The 23,310-nt window shown below is 38.0% G+C and overlaps 2 protein-coding genes across 2 annotated transcripts in view; one reads left to right on the forward strand and one right to left on the reverse strand.

Moving 5' to 3' along the window:
- The first annotated feature begins 1,870 nt into the window (after positions 1 to 1,870).
- Positions 1,871 to 15,051, forward strand: LOC122559249. Its single transcript, XM_043708631.1, has 4 exons — positions 1,871 to 2,017; positions 7,207 to 7,339; positions 10,376 to 10,487; positions 14,706 to 15,051. Exons 1-4 carry the CDS (start codon positions 1,871 to 1,873, stop codon positions 15,049 to 15,051), a joined length of 738 nt encoding a protein of 245 aa, XP_043564566.1.
- Positions 15,052 to 20,654: 5,603 nt separating this feature from the next.
- The window catches only part of nisch (nischarin), a 70,575-nt gene continuing 67,919 nt past the window's right edge, over positions 20,655 to 23,310 (reverse strand). The window contains exons 20-21 of the mRNA XM_043707875.1: positions 22,346 to 22,507; positions 20,655 to 21,637 (exon numbers count right to left, since the gene is read on the reverse strand). Of these exons, the coding sequence (XP_043563810.1) occupies positions 21,009 to 21,637; positions 22,346 to 22,507 (791 nt within the window). The 3' untranslated portion in view covers positions 20,655 to 21,008. The remainder of the gene's footprint in view (positions 21,638 to 22,345; positions 22,508 to 23,310) is intronic.

Consider the following 23,310-nt stretch of genomic DNA (forward strand, 5'->3'; position numbering starts at 1 on the left):
TTTTTTCCCTGGGGTGGGGGAGTCCAGAACTAGAGGGCATAGGTTTAGGGTGAGAGGGGAAAGATATAAAAGAGACCTAAGGGGCAACTTTTTCACGCAGAGGGTGGTACGTGTATGGAATGTGCTACCAGAGGATGTGGTGGAGGCTGGTACAATTGCAACATTTAAGAGGCATTTGGATGGGTATATGAATAGGAAGGGTTTGGATGGATATGGGCTGGGTGCTGGCAGGTGGGACTAGATTGGGTTGGGATATCTGGCCAGCATGGATGGGTTGGACCGAAGGGTCTGTTTCCATGCTGCACATCTCTATGATTCCATGACTCTAAGTAGTCTTGGTTTCAAAACTGTCAACCTAGCCGCAACAGTTTTGCTGGGGAAGAGTTCCAGATTTCTGTAAGTTGTTAACCCATTTTGATAACTCTCGTATTTGAAAATAGCTAAAATAGTTACCAGAAAGGTACAATGTTCAGCCTCAAACCTTTGTTCAGATTGTGGATGCCCAATCAATTTTATGTGGATTACATCTTCATTTACAGGAGGATAGATGTCACACCAAAACCTAATGTCTTAACATTGTAAAAAGAAAAGCAGCAGAATCAGCTGTACGTACAAAAACAGAAAGTGCTGGAAAAACTCAGCAGGACTGGCAGCATCTGTTGACAGAAAGCAGAGCTAACGCTTTGGGTTCAGTGACCCTTTTTCACAATGGTACATAGTTGTTCCTATTAGAAACATGTGAATGTATTAATGACACAGTTAGCTCTATTAGGTATGCAACTGTAAAAATTTACTGTAAGGGCGATGAAAATTTAAACAGCAGGTACTGCAAAATTCAGGTGGTGTTTTTGATTTATTGTATTATTTGCTCAGGCTGCCACTTTCCAGACTACAATTGATGCCAAAATTATATTCAATTTTGTTCCAAACAAAAGTTAACATGTTTGTTGTTTCCTACCCGCAAAATGAATGACTATGTTTTATATACGAGCAAATTCAGAATAATGAAAATACTTCAACATTTACTTGTTCAGTAATATTTTAAAAGAATCACAAATTTCAGAGTGTGACATGACAATAATGTTTCCCCAATAACTAGACGTGGTAGAGCTTTCTCAAATATGTTTTTTTCTGTATAATTTGCTCCAAATTTGTATATCCATGTCAATATGTATGTCGATTATCTTCCATGCTGTAATGTATACTAAATACTAGCAATAATTCCAAAACTCAGATTTTTGATGGAATATTCAATAGAGATCATCCATGACAATAAGTTAATTGAACATTATGTACAGAATATCCAAAGATTAATTTAGCTGCTTTCAGGTTGAAGGTTCAGGTCCAAATCCAATCTGAACAATTGCTGCTCCATCTGTAGACTGTCCACCATCAGTAAAGTGACAGAAAGTGTCATTAACTGTGCTAACAAAGGGCATTTATTCACCTATATCTAGAGTAATGATGCTCAGTTTGGGTTCTGTCAGGGTCACTTAGTTCAGACTTCATTACAGCCCTAATCCAATGAAAGGTCATTTATAAAGCAGCTGAATATAGTGGGATCTAGGAATTAGGTTTTCTGAGGAATCAATGGAAATTTTTCCTGACTCCCAAAGATGTCCAGCTGTTTCATTGATGACCTTCCCTCCATCAAAAGATGAGAAATGAGCATGTCTGCTCCTCAGCAGTATATAAAGCAATTTATGCCTGCACATAGCAAGACCTGGACAACATTCAGATTTGGGTAGACAAATAGCAATGCATGTCACACAAGTGCAATACAGTGACCACGTCCAGCTAGAAAGCATTTAACTATCTCCTCTTGACATTCAACAGTGATACCATCTCTGAATTGCCACAAAATCAAAGGATGGCAGCAGTGGTGGTCAGCAGTGAAGCAACAGTCGGGACTGAAGCCTTGCGAGTCATTGCGAAGCCTAGTGCCCAATGGACATCATCAGCAGCAGTCGGTGGAAAAGGCAGCTGGCAAGCAAGGGCGGGTCTTAACCCAGTGCAGGTGAAAGCATGCCCCTCTTGGGCAAAGCCCAGCTTGAAGCATATGCAGGCCGATGGTTTCAGAAAGGACTGTATTGTTTGACTTTTAACTTTATTCTTTATTTTTCGACTTGTATACTAGAATCATAGGGATGTACAGCCCAGAAACAGATTCTTTGGTCCAACCCGTCCATGCCGACCAGATATCCTAAATTAATCCAGTCCCATTTACAAGCACTTGGTTCATATCCCTCTAAACCCTTCCTATTCATATACACATCCAGATGCCTTGTAAATGCTGTAATTGTACCAGCCTCTACCACTTCCTCTAGCAGCTCATTCCATACGTGCACCACCCTCTGTGTGAAAAAACTGTCCCTTAGGTCCCTTACTAAGAGGGCCATAGTGTTGAACTTTGCACTGCTTGACTCTTTAATTTTTTTTAACTTTTAAACCAAGAAGACTGTTGTGCTGAACTGTTTAACTTATTTCTTTATTTTTCTACTTCTGTAACTAAGATTTTTTACCGAAGTACTTTGTACCTAAGATGGCACTGCGTGTGGCGAATTGTACACTCTTCGCTATACTCTTGTACCCCGTACTTGAATACATGTGACAATAAAACCTAAATAAATAAACAAAATCATCACTAACCAAAGGATCTGCCACAGTAATACTGGGGCTACAAGAGTAGACCAAGGACTGAGAATTCTACAGTGAACAACTTTCTGACTCATTAATGCCATTCTACCATTTACAAGACACAAATCAGCAGTGCAATGGAACTCCATCCACAAGCCTGGATGAATGTGGCTCCAACAACACTGAGAAAGCTCAACTCTATCCAGGGAAAAAAAATCAATCTGCGTTCACCAACTTAAACGCTCACAACCCCACTCCCAGGCTCCTCCACTTGTACACACTGGCCCCCCTGCTTGCCCTCACCATGAGCATCACATCACCCCATTGCCTTTTCTTGCCTACCTGATTAGCCTGTTGATTTCATGCTATTATCTGCAATTTTATTCCTCACTATCAAAAATATGGCTGATGTTTGTTATATCTGCAAACTTCTTAAACACACCCCAATCCTTAAGTCTAAGTCATTGACATAGCCCACAAAGACATCAATACAGAGTTTTGTCTACCATTACTCTTTAGTTTCCTATCACAAGCCAAACTTGGATCCCGGAGGTTATTCCTTCTTTTGCCATTCTGCATCTGCTATCTTGTGAAAACCACAAGAAATGCAGTATCCTCATCAACCTTTCCTGTTCCCTCTGCAAAATATTCAATTCATTAATCAGACATTGTCTTTTTTTACAAATCCATGGTATGTGTTTTTAATGGATTCATATCTTTTTTAATGATGATTTTTACTGTCCCTCAGGGTTGTTTCCAATGTACCCACTACCAAGATTAGAATGACTAGTATATGGTCACATAGTCCATCTCTTCCACCCACTTAAACAATTTTACATGATTAACAATTTTCCAGAACCTCCAACACAAATCGAAAGCCAGGGAGGAACAAGAAACCTCCATGATTTCTATGTAGCTTCACTTTGGAGCCTGGAATACACTACATATAAGCATGTTGATTTAGCCAATTTCAAGGATGATGAACTCTTGATTGATACTTCCTCTCATGAGTTTCTACATTCAATATTTTACACTGCTCCATAACCAAATTATATATTGATCCCTGACTTGGCAAAAATAAACACAAAATCATTAATTAAAAAGAGTCTACATCTTACTCCTTCACATGCAAGTTGTTGTTTTATCTCTACTCAACTCTATGTTTTCTTTAGCTATCCTCCTACTGTTTGTATACTTATGAAGCATCTTTGCATTTTCCTTGATTTTACCTCATAAACTTTTTCCAATCCTGATTTTCCTTTCCTTATTTTCTTTCAAATTTCACTTCTGCACTTAGATACTCCATTACGTTTTCTGCTGTACTGAGTTCCTGGTATAAGCTTCCCTTACAAGCTTCCCTTACAAGCTTTCCCTTATGCTGCCTCGCAGCGCCAGGGACCCGAGTTCAATTCCCGCCTTGGGCAACTGTCTGTGTGGAGTTTGCACATTCTCCCCGTGTCTGCGTGGGTTTCCTCCGGGTGCTCCAGTTTCCTCCCACAGTCCAAAGATGTGCAGGTTAGGTGAATTTGCCACGCTAAATTTCCTGTAGTATTAGGTGCAGGGGTAAATATAGGGGAATGGGTCTGGGTGGGTTGCTGTTTGGAGGGTCGGCGTGGAATAGTTAGGCTAAAGGGCCTGTTTCCACACTGTAGTGAATCTAATCTAAGCTAAAAAGTCTTTAAATGTTGACCAGGTCCCACTCAACTTCTTCTCCATTGCCATTGTGAAGTAAGTGCAAAATGGATTTTCTGTGCTCTTATAAAATTAATTTGGACTGTATTTATAACAAATTGTGGTTTGTGAATGTATTCGCGAGAGGAAGAATTAACATGTTAAGTAACAGTATAATTTATGAATATATGCAAAGTGGATTTTTAGTTCATTTGAACACTTATTCATAGGAGTTTACAGAATTATCATATTAATTATTATTTTGGTACAATACTCTATATAAGTTGATATTTTTGGATTTTGCTGCCTTGTCCTATCCAAACAGTTGTGCCCTTCCCTCCAAAAAATGTTGCTCCTTAAGGTTAGTGTTAGAATTTCACACTATGAGTTTTCTAATGCTTATTGTGCTTTGCTGCAGGGCTAAATTACTTTTATTTGGAAAATCAAACTAGCAAAAATGTTTAAAGAATTTCTTGAATGCAATTACTGTGTTTTTATATATAATTACTTGATATCCTGTGGTGTTCTTGATTGTTCAAAATAAAACTGTTCTTTGACATATTTATATCTCTCCTCTTTAATTAATTCTTTCTGTTCTTTGCTCTTAATTTTCTGATCAACCACGCTTCTTCTTTCTCCCTTTACTTGTTCCTCCTTGTCCCCACCTTGCCCCCATACACCCAAAAGCCCAATTCCATACCCAAACTACACCAACCATCTCTGTCAACCTTCCTCCCATATTTCCCCAAATCCCACTTCCATGGTTTGAAATGATTGTCTTGAGCTTAGCATAGGCTGCAGAAGATGGTTTCCACTTATCATTACAACAGAAAATGATGGAAATACTCAGCAGCTCAATCAAGATCTGTGGATAGTGAAATAGATATAAGGTTATATAAATATAAATAAATATATATAAATATATATAACAATGCCTATTATCAGCATTGAGTGCTGATTAAAAATAATCAACCTGAAATGTTAATGCTGTTCCTCTCTCCACAGATACCGCCTGACTTGCCAGTGTTTCCAGAATTTTCAGTTTTAATTTCAAATTTCAAGCATCTGCAGTATTTTCCTCTAGTAAGAAAGAACTGACCTTGTCGTTGCTCTGGTGAAACATTTGATATCATGAAGCTGCTATATACATTAATGAGAGAGAGAGAGAGACTGAGAATTTCTTCTTCGGTTTCAGATAGCATAACTTAACATTGTGGCAAGTGACCAGTATGTAAGTGGAAGAGAAAATCAAAGCTGTGACTATAGGGGAAGACTACAGGAGCATACTTGGCACTTTGAGATGACATATAATGAAAAAAACTAAAGATTGGAATTGTCCACCAAAACAGGGAAAAAAGGAATTTAAAAAATGAAGAGAAAATCCAAGCTATTGATTCTTCTGCTCTTGCCTTGTCTTCTCCCATTCACTTTATGTCTTTCTAATTACTAAATGTATCTATCATCCTGACTTTGTTTTACCTGCTGGTTGAAAGTCCTGAAGTTCTCTCCCAAACAGCATTGGGACAGTAACTACATCACTTGGACTGCTGAGAGTGATGCAAAAAATGGAAATCCAATAATGTTACATTCTTAAATTGTAAAATATATTAATATTGCAGAGGGTATCTGATATTCTGTAAAGGAGAAGCAGTCTCAAGCCCTGTTACATAGATTTTGACTGTAAATATTTAACACAGCCTATAATGAATACTTATTTTCAAGTATCCTATTGTTATATTTGGATTATTGTCAGTTGCACAACATTGATCTAAAAACATCATTAATACAATGTCAATGATAAAACACCATCATTTTCCAGGGCCTGTCAGCGTCCTAAGCAGGATATTTGCTCAACGTTACCACAAACATGTTTAACTTTGGACAGCAAGTTTACAAGGTGTATCATGAATTTTCTGGCTGCTATGGACAATATATTACACAATGAGCTGCCAGAGGAAGGGGTGGAGGCTGGTATAATTACAACATTTAAAAGGCATCTGGATAGGAAGGGTTTAGAGGGATATGGGCCAAGTGTTGGCAAATGGGACTAGATTACTTTAGGTTATCTAGTCAGAATGGATGAGTTGACCGAAGAGTCTGTATATCTCTACGACTCTGTGCTGTACATCTCTATGATTCAATAATTTATCAGCAGATTGATTCTTATATAATAAAAGATTAAAACAATAACTTTGAACCATGTTGACATGTACATCAATTAGATCCCAGCATTTTCGAAATAAGGAACTCCATGTTGAACCTTCACATTTATATGCACGTAAACGAGCTACACACATCCAAAATATTACAATTTTTAAAATTAGGTAATTTTGCAGGTATACACATACTGAGTCAATATTATATAAATGTTCCTAACAGAAAAAAAGCTGCACAAAATTCAAGAGATGTTTTCTCACCTTTCAATAACTGACTTTCTTTCTATCTGCTAGTCTACATATAGTTACAAATATCTATTGGTTGTTGTGTAATTAAGATATTGTTAACACGTCGCAGTTTCGCTGGACTCTCCTTTGGCTGGATAATGGTACAAATCTCTCCCGTGGTAGAAGAGGTTTACACACCTTAGTTAAGAGCAATGCAGGAGCCCATAGTTTAATAAAAGCAAAATACTGTCCCTTCATGAACATCAAATAAATTCCATTGTTGCGTGACTTCGAAATTTAACAAAAAATGGTAAAATTGTGTGGGAAGTCTCAATCCTGTCACCCCTAATTTGTCAGTTTACCTCCAGACGCCTCCTGCTTTGGTTCACCATACATTCCGATGATGTAACAGCCCTAACCTGAGAGCCCTCTTAAAATATTTAAAAGCTCTTTATATGCAGCAGAGAATCAGCCTCATTACAACAAATCACAGCTCTTGAAATCCTTTCTCCAGCCTCAGTCATTTCCCAAACAGAGAAGCCTGGATCGGTTTTCGCTCAAGATGCGCATGATTTGGATGCTCCTTTATCTGATTCCTGGTGTTTTGACACGAGCCGCTCACGGGCTGCTGCTGGGGGCGGATTTAAGTAAGTTTGGAAATTTAGCATCAACTCATTACCCCAAAAATGGATCTTTGCAAAGGCAACTTTAATCGCTAAATGCAGTAGTTTAATTTTTTAAAGTAAATTGAAGCATGAACTTTTATTTGACCAAAATCTTAACATCTGCAATGTGTTATTATCGAGGACTGGGTGGGAAAAGGGGTTGCAGGTATCTGAATTCTGCAAAGGTTTGTCGCTAGCCCTTTTTTCAAAAAATGACGAGTCTTTGGAGGAGTGGACGGAAGATGGGAAAAGTATTGGTAAATCTTCCTTTCAACAACCAAGTATCAATAGGACTCCATTTATACAGCACATAGCGCTGAAGGATAGTGCCACCTTTTTAGAATTCAATATTTTAAAAACTGCAAGTTGAAAGAATACGAAAATTTGGGGAGTTGGGCAAAAGCCACTCTATGCCTTGTGTTACCATCTCGGTGTACATGCATCTCCTTCACCCTGACCAGGTGAGTCAGAGCCATTCAAGAGGACAGTACATGGTTGTATTTAACCAAAGGTGTGAGGGAGGGAAAGCAGGCGACTGACGTCAAATCACTTGAAGGTGCATTCACGAAGGGCCGAATGATCTCTTTCTGCGCCGTAATTCTTCTGTGATTCTGTCAAATGTCATTCTTCCCAAGAGGCTTTACTTTTGTACTATTTACACTTCCAGTCCAGGTTGTCCATCCCAGGTGTAACGTCTCCAGTGAGATATTCCTTCACTGCTACCTTGTCTGCAGCAAACCTGACACACAGATGTTGGCCAGGGAACAGGGTAGTGTGCTAAAGTGGCAGGCAACTTAGGTCTGCTTAGTCTCAGGCTTGCTGCAGTGTTCCAGTGAAGCTCAGTGTAAACTGGAAGAACAACACCTCATTTTCTACTTGGGCACTCTGCAGCCCCTCCATACTCAATAACGAGTTCAATACCTTTAGGGTCTGAACTCCCTCGTGTCCTAGCCCTCTACGACACAAATCCAGGCTTTGTTATCACATAGTCTGCTATTACAGACTACCTATTGTTAGCCACTAACAGTCCCCAAAAGCAGAGAGTATAGTGCTGGAAAAGCATCCGATGCTGCCTGACCTGCTGTGCCTTTACAGCACCACATTCTTGACTCTGAGCTCCAGCATCTGCAGTCCTCACTTTTTCCTAGTCTCCATTAGCAGCCATTCATCCTCCCAGCCAGATCGTTGTCCATTCCTTTGGCTGTCCAACTGTTCTTCTCTCTCTAACCCTACCTACTGTTTTACTCCTTGCCATCCCCCAACCCTATCTTCTCAATATAAAACCAACATTTTCCTAACTACCACCAGTTCTGAGGAAGGGTCACCAGATCTGAAATATTAATCTTGATTTCTTTCCACAGATGTTGTGAGATCTGCTGAGCTTTTCCAGAAACTTCTGGTTTTGTTCAGTGAGAAAAACTAGCTTTGCAAATAGGAGGTGAGGAGAAGAGTGGACAGGTTGGGGAAAGGGTGCTATTTCTGGAAAGCTTTTCCATCTGCTGTTAAAGAATTTTAAAGAAATTTGGAAATATAATACTAGTCACTTATTTGTGACTAAAGTGACAATATTAGGATTTTAAAAAAGTAGAAAACAAATAATTCAAGGTGGAATGGTCACCCTTTCAGAGAACTATTCTCCTAACTCCTGATCCACAAACATATTTATTGAAGAAATGATGTACATTATGAAGCAAGTTTCAATTCTTTTAAAAAGGAAATTGCCTCCTGGCTCTGAACAGGCTCTTTAAGGCTATTACCCAAAGTTTCCACAAGAAGGAAAAGGAAATTGGTTCAATTTTTAAAACTTACTTTATTCCAATATCCATTCCTTTCATGTAGGATTTATAATGTAAAATTACTCCAGAATTGTGCATTTTATATGCTGTCTTTAATGAAAATGTCTACAGGGTTGCAAGGAGAAAGACATCTAACTAAAAAAAGTTGGAGAGTGTGACTGTCAGAAGTAACAATGTAGAGTTTATCATATAGCAGGAAAAGCAAGGGTCCCAACACTGACCCCTGGGAAACGCCACTGCAAACTTTATCCTAGCTGGAAAAACACCCATTAACCATTCCTCATTAGTCAGTATCTTATCACTCAGACGGTTTCATACTGCCCTTTTAATTCCATGAGATTTAACTTTATTCACAGGTCTGTTGTGCAATATTGTGTCAAAATGCTTTAGACATCTGTGCCCATTGCATCATTACCATTGTCCTGATCAAAGCTCATCATTTTACCTCATCAAAAACTTCAGTAAGTTAGTCAAACATAGCTTCCCTTAGAGATTCACATTGGCTCTCCTACACTTGCATTTTTTTCATGAGACCATTCATTTTGTCTCAAGTTATTAAGATTGATGAAGGTCATAGATATCTCAGTGAAGAATAAAGGATCACTATGTGGGCCATGAAGAATATTGTTTGACACAAAAATATTAGTTCTTCTTTAAATGTTGATGCACTTATGCTAAGATTCTAATAGTGACTATCTTTATTTGCCAGTTAATACTTTTAACTTTTTTTAATTGCTTGGCTCCAGTAGCATTGCATCTTAAATGTGATCATAACACATTAAATTACATTGTATCCTCTCCAGTCTGGAAATCTATTGTTTCCGAACTTGAGATGTTTGGAATGGTTTGAACACCCCCAAGTAACTAGGGACCATGTAAGATGTAGTATTTATATAAATTAAATATTATTACTGTTTTGATAAAACATTGTATTCTTTTATGCTTCAGATAAATATTGATATATTTGTTTTCTCGATTAAATACTAATGGGCACTCCAACATCATTCTATTATCCAGAGAATTCTGGGATCTGGAAATGACTTGGTCCCAAGCATACAGTTTGGAGAGGTGCAACAAACCCTGCCCTGAATGCAACTCCATTACAGAAAGATTCAAAATTCAGTTAAACAATGTACTGAAATCCTGAACAAAATGCAAAACTGATACAATGTTATAACTTGGCTTGATCTTGAATTTAAATGCACCCTTGTGTCCTTTCTAGACCGGTGTTCACCAAGCCTAATTGGGAATCAATGGCAGGAGCCACCATCGCTGGGTTGCAAATTTTGCCGCTGTTTACAGTTGGGCAAAGATCTCTTCCAAGAATGTGAAACGTGAGTAAATCATCATTCAGACCCTAATCAATCTTTGTCCATGAACAAATCAAAACTAATCAATTCAGATTTTTACTATGACTAAATGTTGACTGGTGCCCAACTCCTAATATCATTTAAAGGTCCCCTAAAAGTCACCACTTAACTCTCTTCTTCCCTAAACCATGCCACTTCACATTACCCAGACCACCTTTTTGTACTCAAATATCCTCCATTGCCACCACTCAGTACCAGCTATGTTCAGTTCTTAGGAATCTACAAAAGCAATGGGAATTATTGTAAAATCACTAGTAAAACCATTGAACCTCTTAACGACCCAAGAAAACCTTGAATTCAAACTCCTCATAATTGACATAGATCCAAAGTCCCTCAACTAATCATTTAAATTCCTTAGGCTTGTAAACAAAAACTACATCAAAGATATAATCTGTTGTTATAGGTTCATAAGTTTCAATAGTTCTTGGAGAATATCTTCTGAGAAAATGCTTTTGAAGCCCAGCCAAACATTCATATGGGACAATTGCCACAGATGTCTCAGGCTTCACTGATAGAACAGATTTTTATTTTGATTCTAAAAAAAAGCATCTGTCAATCAATTAAGTAGCACTAGGTCCATGACATGAGGAGTCATAGTCATAAACGTGTAAACAGACCCTTTAGTCCAACCAGTCCACAGTGATCATAATCTCAAACTAAACCAGTCTCAGCTGCCTCATGTACTTACCTAAATCTCTCCAAACATTTCTTATTTGTGTACTCATCTAAATATCCCTTAAATGTTCCTCTAAAAGTTCACAAACTACTATGTAAAAAAAATCACCCCCATGTCTTTTTAAACTCTTTCTCCTCTCACCTTAAAAATATGCCCCCTAGTCTTGAAATCTATCACCCTAGGTAAGACACCTGACATTCATCTTATCATTTCCCCTCATGATTTTATAAACCTCTATAATGTCACCTCCCAACCTTCTACGCTCCAGTGAAATAAATCCCAGCCTATCCTTATAACTCAAACCCTCCATTTGCAGCACCATCCTGATAAATCTCTTTTGACCCTCTCCAGCTTAATAATATCCTTCCTATAACATGGACACAGTATTACAGAAGAGGCCTCACTGGCGTCCTGTACAACCTCAACGTAACATCTCAACTCCTATACTCAAAGGTCTGAGCAATGAAGGCAAGCATGCTAAACAACATCTTTTCTACTTAAGATACAAGAAAATTATGGCCTATATATTCACAATTCCATAATCCATAAACTTTGCCATCCAAAACAAAATGCTTTTATGTCTTCATGTGCACCAAGTCATTCTCACTTATTTACCTTGATTGCTAGTCTATATTACCTTGCAGTTGCAGGCAGGCAACATACTGATCTAAAAATTCTCATCCTTGTTTTCAAATCCCTCCTTGTCCTCACCTGTTCCTCAAACACACTTTCCCAACTCTAATCTCATCAAGCACTACATCCCTCTGGGATAACTGCATACTGACCTCTTATGCACTCCCAATCTTAATCCATTATTTCTGGCCATTTTCATGTCAATTCTGGAATGTACAAATTTCTCCATCTCGCTACCTCACCTTCTTCCTTTAACATGCTCCTTTATACTTACCTTTTCACCAAACCTGAAAATTTCTTATGTAGTTGTAAAAGTCTGTGGTATAACGTAAACTTGAAGCTCCTTGGAACATTTTATTACATCCAGCAAACATGATGAATTTTACATTGCAGTTTGACAACTGATCTATGTGTATACTTTACACTAATTATATATTAAAATGATTAATACTATTTAAGTGGTTCAAAACTGGCACATGTAATTAAGAAATGATGTTGAGGCAGATTTTGGAATAAGCCTAGCATACTTATACAATTAAATTTAAAAAGCTATAGATATTGGAGATATGAAGTTCAGAAAATGCACAACTGACCAAAAAGTATAGATAACCAGATGAGGATGCCCAGTAGAACAGGAACTCAGTTAACAGCCAGCTCAAGATATTCATCCATATCATGGATGTCAACTAGCCTGTTGTGCATTTTCTCTTTTTACACCTGCAACTTACAGTAAGAATACAATACACTATACAGGAATAGTGCCAGAAGACTGGATGATAGCAAATGTTGTCTCCTTGTTCAAGAAGGGGAGTAGAGACAACCCTGATAATTATAAACCAGCGAGTCTTACTTCAGTTATGGGTAAAGTGTTAGAAAAGGTTATAAGAGACAGGATTTATAATCATCTAGAGAGGAATAAGTTGATTATAGTCAACATTGTTTTGTGACGGGTAAGGTTGTACTTTACAAACCTTATTGAGTTATTTGAGATGGTGACCAAACAGGCAAATGAGGGTAAAGCATTTGATGTGGTGTATATGGATTTCAGTAAGGCGTTTGATAAGGTTCCCTACAGTAGGCCATTGCGCAAAATCCAGAGGCATGGGATTGAGGGTGATTTCACGGTTTGAAATTGGCTCGCTGGAAGAAGACAGAGGATGGTGGTTGATGGGAAATTTTCATCCTGGAGTCTTGTTACTAGTGGTGTACCACAAAGATCTGTTTTGGGCCACTGAAGTTTGTTATTTTTATAAATGACCTAGATGAGGGCGTAGAAAGGTGGGTTAAGTAAATTTGTGGATGACACTAAGGTTGGTGGAGTTGTGGATAGTGAAGGATGTTGCAGGTTACAGAGGGACATAGATAAGCTGCAAAGCTGAGCTGAGAAGTGGCAAATGGGGATTAATGCGAAAAAGTGTGAGGGCTAATGGTAAGATTCTTGGTAGTGTAGATGAGTAGAGAGATCTTGGTGTCCATGTACATAGATTCCTGAAAGTTGCCACCCAGGTCGATAGGGTTGTTAAGAAAACATATGGTGGGTTAGCTTTTACTGGAGAAATTGAGTTTCAGAGCCAAAGGGGATCTTGCAGCTGTACAGAACTCTGGTGCGGCCATACTTGGGAGTACTGCATACAGTTCTGGTCACTGCATTATAGGAGGAACGTGGAAGCTTTGGAGAAGGTTCAGAGGAGATTTACTAGGATGTTGCCTGGGATGGAGGGAAGATCTTATGAGGAAAGGCTGAGGGACTTGAGGTCGTTAGAGAGAAGGTTGAGAGGTGACTTATTGAGACATACAAGATAATCAGGGGGTTAGATCGGTTGGAAAGTGAGAGCCTTTTTCCTCAGATGGCGATGGCTAGCACGAGAGGACATAGCTTTAACTTGAGGGGTGATAGATATAGAACAGATGTCAGAGCTGGTTTCTTTACTCAGAGTAGTAGGGGTGTGGAACCCACTGCCTGCAACAGTAGTAAACTCGCCAAATTTAATGGTATTTAAATAGTCTTTGGATAGACATATGGATGAAATGGAATAGTATAGGTTAGATGGGGTTCAGACATGTCTGACGCAACATCGAGGGCTGAAGGGCCAGTTCTGTGCTGTAATGTTTTATGTTCTTTATGGTCACCACGAGATCCTGCAACCAATGAATACAATTAACATTACCACATCTACACTGTCAAAAATGCTATATTTCTTACAGAATGTTCCAACCCCTCCAAAGGCTTTCCATTTTCTTAATGGACTTTCAAATATTGTGTGTTTTTAATGGCCTTCCAGAGCACCAAATTAAAATGGTGTGCAGGAGGAAGTCTGATTTTCATTCCCTATTTAAAATAGGAAACCTGATCTTCCTAGAAGTGTTTTGTACATCCGCCATTCTTGAATTGCAAAAGGGCTAGTGAGTTCTGGGTTCAATACCCTCCTGTGCTACATAAAACCATTTCTGCATCATATGGTTTAAGTGTAAGTTCATGTATGTTCCCCTCTCTTCTCATTGCAAATGTTTGCACTAATGGACAATGGGATGAGATCACCAAATAGGCAGATAACAATATAATTCCAAATTTAAGCTATCTGCCTTTGATGTTTTCCAAAAAACAGTACCCTAAAGCTCGCTTTGAAAATTGTCATAATCGAGCTACATTAAGTTTGAAACTACTCAGCTTGCATAATAGTTTGATCAAGATAATGATAAATCAGTACTCTCTGAGCAAATAAGTTTATGTAACTCTCTGTTTAAAAGGTCTGGTTTTAGACTTTTGAGAGCTTTAGATGCCATTTTAAACAAAATTTTAAAACATTATTCTCTTGAACATTTAATTTGCAATTTCCTCCTGAACTAATATACTAATCTGTTATTCACAACAGACCAATGAGGCCTTCAGCTTGGCCGATTGGATGTGAAAGGGTTCGTGTTGACTGTAACTACACAATAGTAAGAACAAATAGACCTGACATTCATTGTCCAGGATGGTCGTACACCAGCTACAAATACCTCATCCGAGTGACTGGATTTATTTGGGATGCAGAAACTGGAGTGATTGGCACACCGGAATTTAAACAAAGTGATTTAGCACAGCACTCGGCTCCCTCAAACATCAAACAGGAAGAGATCCTAAACACAGGAAGCCCAGCTCAGCTGAGCAGCATTAAGAAACAAAAAAGACGACTGAAAGCCAAATTAAATACTAAAATAAAGAGGAAGCAATCGTAGATGCTTTATTAAGCAAGCATGTGAATTGTACATAGCTTGACAATTGGTCGAGGTATATACTTTACACCACTTATATATTAACATGGTTAATGCTATTTAACTGATTCAAAGCTGGCACATGTAATTAAGAAATGATATTAAGACAGATTTTGGAATAAGTCAGCATACTTTTACAGATAAATTTGAAAAACTATAAACATTGGAGATGCAAGGTTCAGAAAGTGCACAGCTGACCAGAAAGTATAGATAAGTTATTGGATAAGGAGATCCAATAGAATAGGAACTCAGTTACAGCCAATTCAAGATATTTCCCCATCTCATGGATGTTGAGTGGCCTAATGTGCATTTTCTCTTTTCACACAAGCAATTTACAATAGGAATAGAATGCTTCTAGACCACATTGTACATCCAATTTCACTTGCAGTCCCACCAAAGAACACTTCTATAGGTTGCTTTGATTCAAATACTGCCACCACTTTTTTTGATAGCTTGAATGGTGTCCATTTATGACTAGAAGAATTACTATTGGCAAAGCTATATTCTGCTTTATTTTCTTTAATTCTGAATGAAACCAATTAAGAATATTGACTCTCCTGTGCAAATTGTTAACAATGTCTGACTGCATGAGGACCTAGACTCAACCAAACTAGTAAGTTTTTGTTTGGTAAAGGTAACATACAAACAGAAAAATATTTTCTACTTTGAAAAACAAAACTTCAATAAATCTCTGTTGAATCTTTTGACATAAAATATATTTTAAAAATATATACGTTTATATACAAGCACAATTAAGTTTAGAAACACTAATTTTGTTCCAGTTTGATAGGCTCGGGTACTGCATTAACTATTATCTCGCAGTAGGGATATTTGGAGAGGACTGTTGACTGTACAGTTAACATAATTTGTAATCTTTCTGCAGAAAAGTACTGTGATCACTGTACAGGTGTTGCTAACATAATGACATGTAGTCATATGGTCTGTAACTGTAAATGTTTGAAATTAATGACATATGTTCATCATTAAAAGTGTTTGAAATTGTGATGGACCAAAAGTTGTCTTACAAGCATCTTTAAAAAGCATTCTTATAAAATATTTTTTCCAATTTGATAGCAGATTTTGTTCCTAATTACTCAAAGCTACTTTTGTTCCAGTGGGTTTACTTCCAGGTTCTACCATCAGAAACTTGTAAATGGCTAACGGCCCAATCATTATACTCTCATGAATATTTGCCCAATGCATTTAATTTGGAATTTCATCATTGCATATCTTTAAAAGGACTATCAGTTACAACTCCTGTATGAAGGGATCTATGAAAGAAAAATGAAAACAAAAGACATACATAACCTGAGATATCAGCAAAGTGTGAATGCAGACAATGCCAAAGGCAGTCACAATAATATATATAGCTTAAACGTACAGTTAGCGTTTACAAGTACAGTGTTTATGTAACAGCAAAGTTTGAGATTTTTCTCTGTAAATGCCCCTTTTTCCTATTTTGAATGGGTTTGTCCATGGGATGTTTCTGTTGTCCACTCCTAATTGCCTTCAAGGTGGAGGTGAGCTGCACCCACAAACCACTGCAGTCCATATGTTGTAGATACACCCACAGTTTGCTATTAGGGAATTCCAGAATTTTGATGCAGTGTTAATAATGAAAGACAATATCACTCCAAGTCAGAATGGTGTGCAACTTGGAGAGAGACTTGAAGGTGGTGAAAAAGTACATAAGAATGTGCACTCAAGTGTTGTGCTCTGGTCACAAATGAGGTTATTAGTACGATGAAGAAGAAAATATAAATAATAGGTTTGCATGTGTATAAACAGAACTGTTTTCTTATGAAAGCTTACCCAGGTGCATGCTCAAAATATGGTAGGGACACTGATGGCTGGTGGAGAAAACAAAATAGGGACAGGCAGGTCCCCAAATAAAGTAATTTTATCAAAAAAAGGGTACTAAAGTAACAGCACCTTATTCTGGACAAGTGCATGTGTACAAGGTCAGATATTTGGAAGGAAGTTGTAAGGGCAAATACTAGTCACGTCATTATTATAAAATTCAAATTGAAGCGATCAGTTAGTTAATATGATTGATCTACATTTTTAACCACCATTATGTCACTTAACTGAATTTTAGTATTTGAACATAAATACTGAAAAAGAAAATTGAAAAATAATTGCTGGTTTGAGATCTTGTGCCATAGCTTTTTTGGTACATGGCGTACAAGAATTAATTCACTTACTAGCTTGCACAGGTTTTGAGGGGTTGGAAATGTAAATAATACAACTCAAAATCTGTATGACAGCTCTGAGCAACTCAAATTTTAACATCAACTCTGAGAAATCAACTAGCAGTATATCAACATAGTTCCCTAATAAGGAGTTACAAGGGATGATGTGAAGACTTCACCTAAGCCAATCTAACACCAACCATAAAAATGCAAAGAACAGTACACATGCCACAGAATGTGACAAATATAAAGACCATCAAAAGGCCACAAAGTAGTTTATAAGAGTGGCTAAAAAAGCATTAAGAAAAGAAGCTTGCAAGGGACATAAAAGACAAGGAGAAATGTTATACTAATAGAAAAGGGAAAGCAGCTATTTCAGAGCACTATTGGCTCTCTGAAGGCTGAGTGGGGATATTGTCAACGTCCACAGGGGAAATGGCTGACATGCCGAACCATTATTTTGCTTCAATATTTAGAGCAGAAAAGGAGGATGGCTCACCTAAGTCCCAAAAAGTTAAGTGGATCAGGGTCAGGGTCTAAGTAAAGTCCCCAAGAGACCATTAGCCAAGGTGGATGCCCACGGAACAGAGGGCAAATTACTGACATGGATAGGAAATTAGTTGAGTTAAATACAATGGATGTCCAATGAGATTGGTGGCTTCGGGAGCATAGCTCTTTAAACCATCATTAATGGGTGCAGAAATTAGTCGAGGTGGCTAATAGAATGCCAGTCTTCATATCTAAAGGGCTGGATTACAGAGATGCAGACATTATGTTGCAGTTATATAGTTAAACCCCACTTTAGAGTGCTGCAAGCAAATCTAGGCACCATGCCTTAAGGAGGATATTTTGGTCCAAAAAAAAGAGTTCAACATAAATTTACAAGGATGACATTTTGAAGGATGAATTCAAGGGTTATCAGGAGAGACCGGACAAATTAGACCTTTATTCACTAGAATTTAGACAGTTAAGGGGCGCTCTAATTGATGCTTTCAGGATATCAACAGAAAAAAAAGCGTAGATAAACCATTTCTACTGATTGAGAATTCAAGAATCAGAAGGCAATATCTAAGAATTAGGGCCAGGCCATTCAGGAGAGATGTTCGAAAGCATTTCAACTTGCAAAGAGTACTGAAGGTTTGAAACACTATTTCAAATAGCGGTCATAAAGAACTGATCATTGACTTCAGAAAGGAAGGGAACATGCCCCCATCCACATAAATGGAGAGGAGATTGAGAAGGTTGAGCGCGTCAAGTTCCTGGGAATGTCGATAAGAGTCAACCTATCCTGGACTTCCCACATAGATGCGACGGTCAAGGCACAATAACGCCTCTTGTTCCTCAGGTGATTCAGGAAATTTGGCACGTCCATAAAGGACGCTTACCAACTTCTACAGATGCACCACTGAAAGCATACTGTCCTTGTGCATAACAGCTGGTATGACAACTGCTCTGCTCAGGACCATAAGAAACTACAGAATGTTGCGTGCACAGTCCAGACCATCACAGAAGCCAATCTCCCATCCATGGACTCTGGACACACCTCCCATCCAAGGACACACCTCATTGTTCTGGAAAAGGTGCCATCAAACACCCCGGTAATGCTCTCCCATCAGAAGATACAGAAGCTTGAACCCATGCACCAGCAGGTTCAAGAACAGCTTCTTCCCGGCCGTTACTAGACCGATGAACAGACTCTCTAACTTCAAAATAACATTTATCTTGCTTAGTACACATGCTATATGGTGTAACCTTTATGCCTTACTCTGTTCAGGTTTTTTTGTTCACCCTATGATCCTTGCTTACTATGATCTGCCTGTACTGCTCGCAAACAAAGCTTTTCACTGTACTTAGGTACAATGTTCACCCCCGCGTGACAATAAATCAAATTGTTCAATTCAAATCTGAGATAGACAGTTTTTTTAATTTAGCAAGAGTATCAAGGGATATGGATCCAAAGCAGGTATATGCAGTTATGCCATGGATCAGCTATGATCTCACTGAATAGAAGAACAGACTCAAGGGACTGAATGGCCTACTCTTCTTCTTACATCCCACTTGAAATGTTACAATAATAGTTGTATAATTTACATTGAAATATTAGAAAAAACATTTTAACATTTTTCTAGAACTACTGCAAACATTCTCCACCGGGTTCAAATGAAGGCACCATTCAAATTTAAAGGACATCACAAACTTATTCTTTTCACAAAATAAGATGGTTGGGATAATTTTAAGAAGTGCTGGATGTAATGGCAGATAGACAATTACTTATACAATGTGCAATATGTGGCTATATGATATGACAATCAAAACATAAGTTTTAAAATCGTTCCACAGTTAGGAGACTCCATACTACATCTAAGGTGGTATTAATTAGCTTTTAACAACACCATTGGACTAATTTTCATGTTCTACTCTTGCTGCAGGGAAGCTATATGTATGATACTGGCTCTAATCTTTGACTAATACCACTTTGGAATAGATGGTATAAAGAGGAGGATTTTGGAATAACTTGACATTATATTTTCCAGTTAAGGACACCAGCAAGAATCTTACATATAACAAATTACTAGCAGAACTCAAATCATTTTACATTGTCAAAGCTTCAGCACGCTGTGTTCATCAAGGAAGGCCACATTTCCAAATGTGAAAAGTGACAATATTTAACTTTTTTAAAAATTTACTGGATATTCATTTACACAAATGTGCTAAGAAATGTTTGGATTGTTGGAAGGAAATGATTTCCTACTGATGCAAATGTAAAGTGGTTTCTCAATTCTCTGCAGATTAGCAGTTCCCTTTTTTATCTCAAACAGTGCTGGCCACAACCAGACCATTTTCTCTTTATTGTTTCATAGGATGTGAGCAACAGAGGCTAGGTCTACATTTGTTCCCCATCTCTAATTGCCCTGGGATTCAGTGGCTTGCTAGACCATTTCAGAGGCATGGTAAGAATCGACTATGTTCAAATAGGAACGGCAGATTTCTATTCCCTAAAGGACATTTGTGAACCAGCTGGGTTCTTAAAATCACAGTTAATGATAGTTTCATTGTCACTATTACTGAGACTAGCTTTATATTACAAATTCATTAAATTCCAACAGCTGCCATGGAGGGATACAAATCCAGGACCCCAAAGTATTAGCATGAGCCTCCAGATTACTAGTTCACCACCACTACACCATCTCCCCCATAGCAGTAAATTAATAACTGCTGCCTAACTTTCTCATTCCAGATAAGGAAGAGAACAAGTTAATTTGAATCTATATCTCATTAATGTTATAGTACTATGTAATAATATTCAAAATGCAGCTTAATCTAGTAGAAAACTATTCATTAAGTATCATAAAAATTTGATTAAAGCAAAGTACCTTTTTTAAAAAAATCCAGGACCAATAACTTTATTTCAAATTCATTATAGCAGCATGCTACACAAAATTGTCCATTAGATAAACATTGCACTTAATATTTCAAAAACGTACAAGCATAACATATAAGTGACCTCTATGTTCAGTTTATATTGCACAAAAGCAGGATGCATAAGTGTGTACAACTTGTTTACACTGAATTTGTAAAAGATAAACTTTAAAAGCCCTAAACATCAAAAACAAAACTAGTCTGACTCCCATGATATTTACAATCCCCAAGAGGGCTGTACAAATAATTGTTAATCATCAGTACAATTTAGTTTATAGCTTATTGGTCATACTTGGCATCAACAAAAGGTTAACCAGTAAGTTCAACTGGCAGTTCTCTACTGCAAAGCAGCTCCCACTGTCTAGCAAGCAATGCAATCAGCTTCTCACGACTTTCAGGACTGGCTACAAAGAGACACCACTGAACTTCACTGCTGGCATTGCACTGGTATTTTCTATTTGCAGAAGAGGCATTAAGTGGATGTTCAAAATGGTCAAGCATCATGTCACTTAAGAGGTCACGGTTCTGCACATCATCAAACACAAATGTGATGGCCTGTGGATAAGTCTGATAACCCATGAGTACGCGATCAAGATCGCGGATCCTCCTGGCGTCAGTTAATTTGTACTTATCCCTTTGTGGAGGCTCCTTTGCAAATTCTGGCAATGGGTAACTGACATAATCTTCTTCAAATAGAAGCATATCGTAGCTAGTCAAAATTAAGGTTTTAGGATGTAGAGAACTTTTGCTAGTATGAGAAGGGGTCTCCAGAAACTTTACTTGAAATGCTAAAACATACAAAAGTATATTAGATGTCTGGAGGCTATTTGGTTCCTGTATGTTTTCTGCTACTATAAAAGTCAAGTCACCAACTTCTTCTTCACTTGGGTAAATGAATTTCACCCTGGAGTGGACAATTTCATAATTTTCCATTTGACCTATTCAGGAAAGACGCATACAGGTTACAAACAGCCCTTGCAAATTAACATATTTTACATAAACTGAATTGCAAACCAATATATTTAATTTTATTTGGTGTTGCCTCTAAAGAGAATCACCCTTTAGGAGGAGTTAAATAGGAGCTATAACAATATTCACTCAAATTAAGATCCTTTTTGTGCACAAGTAGTAGAATGGACAGTCTATTCAATAAATTGTAATCAGAATCTAATAAAACATTTAACTCCAAAATATACTGGGAATTATGTATCAATGGTGAGAACTTATTGGATGATTATCTTCAGATTTATGTACTAAATTCAGTTCACACTGCCAGTCTTTATCAGCACCAATCATATGCATGGAATCTGATAGGATAGTAACAATCAGAAAATTTACATCAAGAATATCCAGACAATTTGAAGGTCTTGATTACGATCCTAAACGGGCAGTATTATAAACTTTAATGTTCAGGTAAGAAGAATCAGTTACAGATCATGGGTTTTTATTCCTATATACCACATTCTTAAAATATTCTAGAAACTAATGCATAAATAAACAAGTAGCTTCCATTGTGCAAATCACTAAAAGGGTGAGTGTAACCAAAGGACTAATTACAGATTTTAGGTAAGATTTGGTTGCACAATTTCCTTTAAATAGCTTTTCAGGGTAGACCACCCAAAACTTTACAATCCAGTTTACATTACCTGTGCTTTTCTTTCCAAATTCTGTATAGAAATCAAGCTCTACCGGTTCTGGTGAAGGTGTCCGTTCCAACAAAGATAAAACAGCCATTAACTGCTGCACAAAGTTGTGTGTGGTATAGCTGTCCCTGGTCAGGCAAGCAACAATGTGTTCAGCAGATGGGCCTAGATCAAAAGTTATAAAAATACAGTGAAGCAACAATATGTTTTAAAATGTTGAATTTGTCGGAGCTATAACCACACTGACACTCCAAAGAGTAACCCACCCAGAGCCATTCCCTGACATGTACCCCTTACTAATAGACCTAACACGATGAGCAATTTAGCATGGCCACTTCACTGGACCTGCATATCTTTGGTCTGTGGGAGGAAACTGGAGCACCTGGAGGAAACCCCACAGACATGGGGAGAACATGCAAACTCCACACAGACAGTGGCCTGAGACTGGACTCTGGTGCTGGGTGGCAGCAGTTCTAACCACTGAGCCATCGTGCCACCCCAGAAGCTGCATTAAGTGTAGTACAGCTTTCCCTCATTTTGAAGAACACTTTTTCCAATAATAAAGTTTTTAAACAGTGGAAAATTTTAACTTGTTAGTCGACTGTGCTTTGATGACAAAGCACATTTATTAGAACATAGAACAGTACAGCACAGAACAGGCCCTTCAGCCCACGATGTTGTGCCGACCACTGATCTTCATGTATGCACCCTCGAATTTCTGTGACCAAATGCATGTCCAGTAGTCTCTTAAATGTCCCCAATGACTTTGCTTCCACAACTGCTGCTGGCAATGCATTCCATGCTCTCACAACTCTGTGTAAAGAACCCGCCTCTGACATCCCCTCTATACTTTCCTCCAACCAGCTTAAAACTATGACCCCTCGTGTTAGTCATTTATGCCCTGAGAAATGGTCTCTGGCTATCGACTCTATCTATGCCTCTCATTATCTTGTATACCTCAATTAGGT

Source organism: Chiloscyllium plagiosum, chromosome 18 (assembly GCF_004010195.1).
Source record: "Chiloscyllium plagiosum isolate BGI_BamShark_2017 chromosome 18, ASM401019v2, whole genome shotgun sequence".
NCBI lineage: Eukaryota > Metazoa > Chordata > Chondrichthyes > Orectolobiformes > Hemiscylliidae > Chiloscyllium > Chiloscyllium plagiosum.

Excerpts from the sequence above, each read along its gene's own strand:
- LOC122559249 (XM_043708631.1), top strand. The coding sequence starts at position 1,871 with ATGGCAGCAGTGGTGGTCAGCAGTGAAGCAACAGTCGGGACTGAAGCC. Across the intron at positions 2,018-7,206 it reads CGGGTCTTAACCCAGTGCAG|CCTCAGTCATTTCCCAAACA; the intron begins GTGAAAGCATGC and ends TCCTTTCTCCAG. Across the intron at positions 10,488-14,705 it reads CTCTTCCAAGAATGTGAAAC|ACCAATGAGGCCTTCAGCTT; the intron begins GTGAGTAAATCA and ends TATTCACAACAG.